General features: G+C 47.2%; 3 protein-coding genes across 3 annotated transcripts; 1 reads left to right on the top strand and 2 right to left on the bottom strand.

The window, feature by feature from the left end:
• Window positions 1–1923: 1923 nt before the first annotated feature.
• LACBIDRAFT_330639 (uncharacterized protein) lies at window positions 1924–5950 on the bottom strand (the record flags this gene model as incomplete). The annotated part of the gene is made up of 12 exons (XM_001884867.1): window positions 1924–2783; window positions 2850–3112; window positions 3163–3295; window positions 3355–3564; window positions 3588–3979; window positions 4032–4183; window positions 4238–4375; window positions 4430–4586; window positions 4639–4797; window positions 4989–5248; window positions 5308–5523; window positions 5579–5950. 12 exons carry the CDS (start codon window positions 5948–5950, stop codon window positions 1924–1926), a joined length of 3312 nt encoding a protein of 1103 aa, XP_001884902.1.
• A 934-nt stretch (window positions 5951–6884) lies between these two features.
• LACBIDRAFT_304606 (uncharacterized protein) lies at window positions 6885–7578 on the bottom strand (the record flags this gene model as incomplete). Its single annotated transcript, XM_001884866.1, has 2 exons — window positions 6885–7059; window positions 7115–7578. The coding sequence occupies 2 exons, from the start codon at window positions 7576–7578 to the stop codon at window positions 6885–6887; spliced, it is 639 nt and encodes a 212-aa protein (XP_001884901.1).
• Window positions 7579–7996: 418 nt separating this feature from the next.
• On the top strand, window positions 7997–9993 carry LACBIDRAFT_304605 (uncharacterized protein; the record flags this gene model as incomplete). The annotated part of the gene is made up of 6 exons (XM_001884966.1): window positions 7997–8224; window positions 8277–8656; window positions 8709–8837; window positions 8889–9001; window positions 9099–9453; window positions 9510–9993. The coding sequence occupies 6 exons, from the start codon at window positions 7997–7999 to the stop codon at window positions 9991–9993; spliced, it is 1689 nt and encodes a 562-aa protein (XP_001885001.1).
• Between the last annotated feature and the right edge of the window lie 523 nt (window positions 9994–10516).

Raw genomic sequence — 10516 nt, 5'->3', positions numbered from 1 at the left:
CNTATTTCGTATCTCCTTTCCTTCTTTCTCCACTCCCCCACCCCTATTCCTCCTCTGCCGTTTATCTGCCGTAGTAACGCCTCTGTAGTTACCCCCCCTTCCGTAGTTACCCACCCTTCCGTAGTTACCCACCCCTCCGTATTACCCCCCTCGTATTTACCTTCATAGTTACCCCTCCCTCTATTTACCTACATGTAGAATATATACTTTACAAATAAATACAAAGTAAAATACCAAGTCGAATGCAGTACGCGAAGAACGACGACGGATTCGTCGTCGTTCACCACCGCTGCGTCACTGATGTTACCAACGACCCATGGCACACACTAATGATGATGACGACCCACGTCACCGGCCCACCAACGCCATTTCAACAGCGTATGTTGAAGGCAGTACCTCCGGGTTACCCGTGACAATGCTGACATGATACATGTGGAGTGGTAGCTACCACTTTTATGATAAAGTATAGACAAGTGCCTGCACACTCACATCCACACTGCCTAAGGAATTTATGAAATGAGAAACCTAGGCAACTGTTATGAAATGTATTTCATTTCTCTGCCAGTCCTCATTTCAATCCTGTCCTTCAAAACTATTTCATTTTTCATGCCTACCATCATTTCATTTATTATTTCATTCCTACCTGGCCCTTGATTTCATAGCCCACCCAGCCTTATTTCATTGTAATTTCATTCCTACCTGGCCTTCAATTTCATTGCCGACCCACCCCCATTTCATTGCTGCCTGGCTTTGAATTTCATTGCCCACCCACCCTACTTTCATTGCTGCCTGGCCTTTAATTTCATTGCCCACCCACCCTTCTTTCATTGCTGCCTGGCCTTTAATTTCATTGCCCACCTCACCCCCACCCTTCTTTCATTGCTGCCTGGCTATTGAATATCATTGCCACCCACCCCCATTTCATTGCTGCCTGGCTTTGAATTATTGCCTACCCACCCTTCTTTCATTGCTGCCTGGCCTTCAATTTCATTGCCCACCCACCCCCATTTCATTGCTGCCTGGCTTTGAATTTCATTGCCCACCCACCCCCATTTCATTGCTGCCTGGCCTTTGAATTCATTGCCCACCCACCCTTCTTTCATTGCTGCCTGGCCTTTAATTTCATTGCCCACCCCCTATTGCCTACCCATTTCATTGCTGCCTGGCTTTAATATCATTGCCCACACCCCCATTTCATTGCTGCCTGGCTTTGAATTATTGCCTACCCACCCTTCTTTCATTGCTGCCTGGCCTTTAATTTCATTGCCCACCCACCCCCATTTCATTGCTGCCTGGCTTTGTATTTCATTGCCCACCCACCCCCATTTCATTGCTGCCTGGCTTTGATTTCATTGCCACCCACCCCCTTTCATTGCTGCCTGGCTTTGAATTTTTGCCTACCCACCCTTCTTTCATTGCTGCCTGGCCTTTAATTTCATTGCCCACCCACCCCCATTTCATTGCTGCCTGGCTTTGAATTATTGCCTACCCACCCTTCTTTCATTGCTGCCTGGCTTTTAATTTCATTGCCCACCCACCCCCATTTCATTGCTGCCTGGCTTTGTATTTCATTGCCCACCCACCCTTCTTTCATTGCTGCCTACCCCCATTTCATTGCTGTCCCACCCTTCTTTCATTGACCTTACATTGCATTGCCCACCCAGCCTTGGCCTTTAATTCAATGACTACCTACCCTTATTTCATTGCCATTTCATTCCTTCCCAGTCTTTGATTTCATTGCCCACCCAGGCACATTTTAGTGCAAATTTATTTCTGCCTTACTTTCTGCCTTTCTTACTTCATTATAATTTCTTTCCCACCCGGTTCATAGCTACCCAGGCACCAATCTCATTGTATCCAGTCAATATTTCATTGGGGCCTAACTACTTAATACTTAATACGAAGTCAACCACCCTAGTACAGTTAATAGTCTATATCATCTAGATTAAAAGAGTCAGCCTCATCTGCCTCAACGTCCTCATCTCTGTCTTCACTATCAAGTTCATTGTCATCTCCAATATCCTCATCATCAGGATGATTAGATGGGACATTAACATCTGCATCAGCATTTTGCCGTGGCACAGGGACATCCAAGAGCATATGCTCATAATCGGATGCCCATGATGGTATAATACCTCTCACTTTGAGGTGTGGCAGCCAATGGACTGTGCACCGCGCTGCCAAACGTTCACAGATGTCAGCCTGTTTATATGCGTAACCCGAAATCCCACTCAAGACCTTTAGATCATCATGGTTTCGTCTTACGCTGCGCTCACGCCACCAATCAGCCCTCCACTTGTGATAAACAATGACATGTCGCATCTCCTCTTGAACAAGCATCAGCTCTTCATTCCACCTCTTCATTCGAGCCCTTGCCTTCGCCCACTCCACACGCATGCTGTCATTAAACTCGTCTTCACCGATTTCCAACTCTGAGCGGTTGTGGGGGCTTGCGCGTTGTGCCAGCCAGATCCACGATGGCTGGTAACGACTATTTGTGGTGTTTGTTACTTCGGGATCCCTACCAGGGCCGCTAACATCCTTAGGCTTGAGTTCATGCAGTTGCAATAACCACGAACCGCCAGGATCGAGACTAGACAGAGCACGCCGAGCACAACGGTACTTTTCAGCCGCTCGATCTGTTTTGTTGTTGAAACGTTTGTATAGGCCGATCATGCGCGTGTTTGGCTGATTTCCAATCCCCGATGCATTTAGCCGCTTGAAGAGCCAGAGCCCTTGGATAACATGGCGCTGACGTCGGACCTCGGCGAGAGCATCATCGGCTTGCGGTCGGCGTAATCATAGTTCAAGGGAGCAGATTCCCTTGAGCTCCGGGAGAGCACGAATACGTGGCGGCAATGATGATGGAAGGAAGAGGGGCAGGTTCTCAGCCAGGGTTTCTGATGGCAATGGTGTCGACGAGCTTGTAGTTGTAGCCTCAGGAGGTTGGGCTTGCAAAAGAAGGGAGCCGACGTGAGGAATATAGATAAGTTGGACCTCGCGCCAGTTTTGGATGAGACGATATAACGCATTTCGCTTGTTTTGAAGATCCGTGAGCTGCTTACTCGTCCGTAATCCTTTCGCTTTGCTGGCTTCGCAGCGGAGAAGATATCTACACATGTTGAGACCATAATTTGAAACACAAAGGTATAGTACACTTACTGGCTATCCTCCAAGTCGAAGCCAATCAGTAAGAAGCTTGACAAACTAACTTTGTGTCGAGGAAGCTGGCCAAGGGCCGCTTGAGCAGCTTCTTCCCTCGCCAACACAAGCCAGATATCTTGTAACGTAGTTCCTTGATGTATAATTAGACACTTATGCAAAAACAATTAGGAAATGAGAGAAATATCTTACCGCTTGGTCGGTCCTGATAAGGGTTTCGAGCCTTCGGATTCGCGTTCCACGCGACGACCATTTCTTCCCACTTCTTGACAGCTGAGGGACTAAACGTGGTGGAAAACTGATCAAAAACATCCGCTTGTTGAGCGCTGAATGTGAACGCGTCTTTGAAGCGCTTTAAGAACAAAGTTCCTGATGGCGAAAGACTGTGAGTATGGGGATGAACTGTAAGGTAAAAAAACTCTTACGAAAACCAACAATTTTTCGAAAGTTCCAGCCGTTCCACTGATCGTTCAGGGTGTCATGCCTCGCCGCCGGACCCATCTCTCGAACACTAGGCGCTAATTGATTTGTACCCGCCCACGTTGTTTCAATATCTTCACCGACCGTCCTACCAGCTCCCTCCATGTAGCTGAGGTTAAAATTCGTCCGACAGCCCTCGCCGTGTCCGTTAATGTGCCAACCAGGGATGGCCACCTCAACCTGCGTCGTCTCGGGGATTCGCATGTTTTCAGGGTAGTTTTTCATCTGTTTTCGGAAGTTCTTTGACCACTGGCAGATGATGTCGTAGGTGATGACAACGCGGAGAAGTGTTATACCCATCAACACGGAAAACAAGATGAAATCAACAGTACAGTATCTAGATTAAATGCGGTCAATGAACGAACGAATTAGATTCTGAAATAGCGTACCTTTCGCCCTTCTTCAGGTCCCCCGCTCCGTTTTTGCGTATTAGACAGTGTCTCGAGCAAATGACTAAAACGGCACCGGAGACGGCATAACCGGCTGTTGATCGAGTGCTGGCACGAACAAGTGCGTCGTGCTGAGATTCACATGTATTGATCTACCCGAAATTCAATCAGTTCATTGAGTGGCAAACAAATTTGTTCTGACTAACCTCAGGTTCATCGACGTAATTCGCAAGGTGTTTCTGGTACTCATCCTCCGGGACGTAGGCTCCCCATCCAGGCATCAACTCCACATCCTTGAGGTTTCGTTGAACAAGTGCGTCGTGCTGAGATTCACATGTATTGATCTACCCGAAATTCAATCAGTTCATTGAGTGGCAAACAAATTTGTTCTGACTAACCTCAGGTTCATCGACGTAATTCGCAAGGTGTTTCTGGTACTCATCCTCCGGGACGTAGGCTCCCCATCCAGGCATCAACTCCACATCCTTGAGGTTTCGTTCCTTGCCCTTGAGTTTGAAGTTGCCATCCACGGCGATAAAAAGTGCGTAAAGAAACCTGCTCAGTCAGTTAGTGAAGTAAAAGCAGGAAAACAATCAAGAAAACTCACAACAACGGTCCAGCCCTTTCCCATCCATCAGGGAGGTTTCGTTCAGGGTGCGGACATGCAGGACATTCGACCATGAGCCCACCTTGTGAGGTTCCACTCACGCCATCCGGGTCATGACCGCGACCGGCTCGCTTGAGAGCCATCAAGTTTCGCCACATCCTAAATACTCGGTGGATCTCGGGATATCGGTACTGTTAAAATCAGAATCGGTAGCAAGATTTGAGAGTGATCGCAGACTTATGATGGGAGCGGATAGGTTGGCATTGTCTGATAGTCGGAGAAGGGTATGATAGGAGTCGTAAAGGTTGGTTTTCCCTTGGAGGGTTAGTTCGTGGAAAGTTTCCAGACACCGGAAAGTGAAGACGGTTTGAGGACGTTGAAGCGTTGCAGGAAACCAACTTTCACGCAACAATTGTACCCAATTTGACGAGGGTTCATCTTGGCAGTGGCAGTAGTTGATAGTGACATAATGAGGGCCGGAGACGTCGAAAATGAGAAAGTTCTTGGGACCAGGCTGAGGACAAGGGCATGGCGCCCCCGAATGACCAAGTTGGTAGTAAAGACCAAGGCTTTGAAGGGACACCTTCTCGAAAAAAGCACTGTTCCATCTCTGATGACAAAAGACAGTCAGCTGACAACTTCTCATCATGTGAGTAATGACGCGCTGACCTCAACACGGTGCAATGGATGTTTGCGGTGCGCATCGACGGTGCAATCCAAGCACTTTAACATACCTCCGTCTCCACAATCCTTGCATTTGATGGTTCCATCCTTCTTTCCGCAATTTGAGCAGCTCGTATGCCCGAGGAAATCACCCAGTCCGTCATGCCGCAATGCTTCGTCCAAGAATGTTTCCCTGAATTTGAGCCATTCGGTCAGTCGATCCTGAAAAACGTAAGTCAGAATGTATTTCAGGGAAGCATTCGAGGTATTGACATACAGCGTTTGTTGTATACCTTTTCCTTTTAGCTTTAGCAGTAGTCTCGGCTGATGGGATACCTCCAACCTCCTCTGGCGACGCGGTCTGTGCTTCGCAGTCACCACCAGCAGCTGCTGTAGATGGTGTGTTGGAATCCGAAGCTGGTTCAGACTGCTCAAGGGTAGAAGAAGGTAAGAGGCGGCTCTCAAGTGTCACGCCACGTCGACGAGAGTCAGTGCTGACCGTGACGAACAACGAAGAACTGGAAGCAGAGGGAGGTTGGGAGACGGAAGGCTGAGGACGGACCAGTTGAAATCCTGCCATCTTACGAGACTGTTTAGTAGGAGGTTCACGGCCAGGACCAGGTGCAGGAGGATTTGGCCGTTTCGACATGGGTGCTAGTAGAGGAGACGCGAAGAAAAATTAATGAGATTTCCTGCGCAAGGAATGAAATCGGGATAAGATTCTGTGCCCTGGTGCCATATGTGGTAAGTAACTTACTTAGTATATCATTATGTCTCCTGTTCCCCGAGATTGAAATTGGCAAACTTCCATAGATAGCAAGATAAAAGCGGCTCAAAAACTCAGGTAACAACTTCTTTCAAAGCGGAGGACCACCAGGATTTTCACTCAGTAGTCGGTTGAAAATGCAAAAGTGGTTTCCTCAGTGAACTTCGACTCAACACCCGCTTGCCAATGACATCCAACTCCTAAGGACGGAGCTTAACCAGTATCGCTAAAGACTTATATTACGTCGAGGCCGTTCTGATTGTCCTGGTCATATCCATTTACTTTACTCAGGCTGGATGGTGAGTGGCACACAAACATTGTCAATATATGATTATCAACGTTCAAGAACATTGAACAAGTTCAAACGCTCCGAGCCTGTGTGCGTCTTCTGAAGTCCATGATGCTACGATGGCTTTGCAAGCCATCGTTCAGCGCCATAGTAAGTAAATTAGTTCTTATATTTAACGTACTGGTGTTATATTACATTCCTGAATACAAAGGCAGCATAGAGGTTGCCAGCCTGTGGTCATGATTGTTCGAGCATGTTAGTAACCCTTAGGGCTTTGCAAGCCATCGTTCAACGCTGTAGTAAGTCAATTACTTCTGATATTTAACGTACTGGTGCTATATCACATTCCTGAATACAAAGGCGGCATCGAGGTTGGTCAGTTCGAGCATGTTAACCCTTAGTAGTCGATGCACTGCTACTGCTACTTGGCTACTACCAACTTATAATTACTGGTCTTGAATTCAAACCAATGAAGGGCATATGAAATGACAATAGATTCAAAGCAGACTATCACAATTTTACAAGCAACTACTGAATGGCATCGGCCTCAGGACCAAACCTATCCCCATCTCCTGGATTACGAACCACCCTAACTTTATGCTTCGTCTTATGCTCTAGGTAAAACTCAGCCGCCTCTGCAAGAGACTTGAAGGACTTGTATTGAGCACCCGTAACGTAGTCTATGAGGCACCTGACGTCATCCCTTAACAAGTGCATGTCAGTAAAATAGGACATTTGAGAGTTGAGTGTTTACATACCATTCACCGTAGTAAACGCCGATGCATTTTCCAATGATGATGGCATAATACTTTAAACCCTTCCTAGGAGAAAGACGGGTCGCCGAGGGACCGGGCGGGGTACAGGCTTGGAACAAAGCTCCAGTGCTTGAGCCGGGATTGTTGGACGTCGAGAGACGCGTAAATGCGGCTGTTAAGTCCTGCAACTCGGATGGCTTGTAGCGCCCGTCTTGCGGCAAACCGAAAAGTGGGTTGTCATTAGAAGGACGCCCAACGGTTTTGACTTCACGAGACTCGGTGTTTTCTTGCAAGGCACCGAGGTTCTGTACAGATGGTACAGGCGAATGGGGATGGTACAGGCGAATTGTGGAACGGACGGTGACCAAGGTGACGCCGAAGTCCTTCGAGTGGGTTACTCGCAGAAAAAGGCATGGGGGAGCCAAGTCCGTCAGACTCGACATTCCCCTCCAAGACATTGGGCTCATTCACGGCAGTTGGAACGAGTGGAGGTTGACCAAGGTGTCGCAGCAGTGTTTCAACTTGACGAAGGCGTTCACGATCAATGACTACAGTGACAGTCTGAGCACTGGCAGCGCCGGCAGACTCCGGCAAAAGCTTGACGTCCGATGTATCTATTGGCGTTGTCAGAGAACTGAGACTTGATACATGTGAGAGACTCACCTTTTCGTCCACTGGCCATTCTTGGTGTGGAGTGGGAAGGAAAAAAAAAAGAGTCTCAATGCAGAGCAGAGGCCCAAACATGACAAAAGACGACCAGTGATTGGAGTGGTCTGCGGCTGGATCCACGTAGCAAGAAGCTAATACTAGCACTCCCAGATTTCGATTCGACTTTACGCGGCTCCTTCAATAACTCAGCTCCTTCAGTAACGCGACTCACTCAATATGACACGCGCTTCGTGGGCTGACAAAGATCAACATAATTGGCTTGATTCGCGCAAAGCCCAGTTCATCGAGGTCAATCAGCAGAAAGCCGCTGCCAAAGAATTCTTTCCAGATGTGGTCAAGGACTTCCGCGAAAAATGGCCTGTGTCCCCAGCCACACCAGAGGAAGTCGAGAAGGCCAGTTCTGAAGAATCTGCAACGAAGAAGAAGCGCGAGAAGTATGACAAGGTACACGATCACCAATCATAATAGACTAACATTCTAATTGACACTTACATAGCGTGTCCGCGATTGGTTCCACAACAATACGAGGAACGTGGCTTCAAACGGGGGCACTCATGGCATATTAAAGGTCAAGGCTAAGCCCAAGATGCTCCAAGCATGGCAGGCATATCATGCCCTCACCTATCAGACGAAATGGAAACCATTCATTCAAGAGAGATGGACTGCGTACCAGGAGGAATGGGCTACTGAGCACCCAGAGGAGAGTAAGCCTGCAAAGGGTCGGTTTCAGATTATGGTAGAGTTCATTAAAGAAAAATACGCCGGAGAGACCCCCGAGATCAGGGCCGAGTGCGAAGAATATCGGAAGAATCGTCGTGATGAAACTCCCACAGCCTTGGCCGGTGAAGAGGCAACTAAAAACATCGAATTGCAGTCGTGAGTGTCTTGAGAAATTTCTGAGCGTAAACCCGCTTACTTTGGTAATAAGCGCTATTACAAGACTTCCTCGATCTCTAGCAGCGATGGGTGCATCACTCATGGAACAGACAGGTTGGAATATCACAATTCTTGCAGGGGGTCCTTCACCTGAACACGATGGAATGATCGTGAGTTTCTTGTAAGTCAAACAAACAACTACCAAGCGTATAAAACTCATGGAAATGTCCAGATCTCATACTGGAAAGACCAAATCCGGCGAGACATTTGAAAAATTTCTGGGGAAGCAGGATTACGACGCGTCTCTTTTGCTTCCATTCGAAAGGTTCCTTAATTCATCATTTTGTGAGTACAATGATCAGAAGATGACAATTCGAAAACTGACTCCACCTACTTTCTTTTGAAGCTGCGGAGGATTGTGCTTCATGCTGACTTGTGAAAGTTGAGACAGATGCCGACTTGGAAGTCTCCGATAAAGAGTGGCACTCAGAGCAGAAAGAGGACGGGGACAACATGGCGGCAGAAGATAACGGTGGCGACAACGCAGCTGCGGGCGCGCATGGAAACCACCACGTAACTGCGACGAAATCGCACGGCCTTAGTGAATACGAGATAAACAAGGCGAAGAATGTCGCGGAGCTTAAGAGAAAGCTTGCTGAAGTTGATAAGAAATACCCCTTCCCCGAGGAATTGAGAGGAAAGAAAGAGCACAGAAAGCCAGCGAGTATTAAGAAAGGCAAAGCACCAGAGGGGGAAGTCATTCGACGAGGGTCAACAAGAATCAAAGATCAGGCGAAGTACGTGTTATCTATTGTGACTGAGGTTGTGACATAACACTCACAAACGCCTTCAGTTCTTCGACCACAGCCGTTCTGTCTTTGATAACCCCAACATCCGAGTCTCAGCCCACGGTCCCTATCAGCATTGTGGCCCCCCTTGACCACCAGAATGAACTCCCAACAGAGGAGTTGGCTCTGTCCGTTGCTCTTCCAGTCAGCGCTCAAACCCCCGGTGCTTCAGCTTTGGCCATCGACTCTGGACCCACATCCATCTACAACTCGGAACCCACGCCTGCGCCTATGGGCTTGGATCTCGCTCATTCGACGTCTCTTACCCACTTCCCCGCCACTCCGATCTCCGTTGGTGATTCATCTAATATCGGTGGAGAGCTCGCCCATTTGACCATTGATTCCGGACCCACGTCTATCACCAACTCTGATTCCGCACCTGCGCCTGTGAGCTTGGATCTCGCCCATACGAGTGGTACCTACCACTTTTATGATAAAACCTGGGCATTTGCCTGCACAGTCTTTTCAATCCCCCCAAGTGAAATATGAAATGAAATGCCTAGGCTATTTCATTCCTACCCACCACATTTTTCATTTCTCCTTGGCAATGAAATGCATTTCATTCTTTTGCCTGTGCTTTTTCATAACTTTTTCATTCTTTGCCAACTTTATTTCTTTTCTTTTCATTCTTTGCCAGTATCATTTCATTCTTTTGCCTGCGCTTTTTCATAATTTTTTTTTCATTCTTTGCCAGTCCTATTTCATTCCATTGCCTGCACCTTTTCATAACTTATTATTTCATTGTTTGCCATGTTTAAGGTTAGGGTTGCACTTAAAAAAAATGAAACTCATTTCATTGCTTCTCTAAGCCTTTTCATAACTAGACACATTATTTGTTTGTAAATAATAAACATATGTATTCTCAAATTATTAGCTATAGTTTGACCTAATCAACCCCTGGCTTGTGATTTTTACATTTGTTTGTATTTGAGGCCATAATCTAACTTAATTGAGCAATAAACATGTAAATTGAGGCAACTAAAAGATCACATGTCTTATATTTTGATCCCCA

The sequence above is a fragment of the Laccaria bicolor genome, genomic scaffold, assembly GCF_000143565.1.
Source record: "Laccaria bicolor S238N-H82 LACBIscaffold_28 genomic scaffold, whole genome shotgun sequence".
Lineage (NCBI taxonomy): Eukaryota > Fungi > Basidiomycota > Agaricomycetes > Agaricales > Hydnangiaceae > Laccaria > Laccaria bicolor.
The sequence above is the reverse complement of the archived record's forward strand: the minus strand, read 5'-3'. Positions and strand labels throughout refer to the sequence as shown.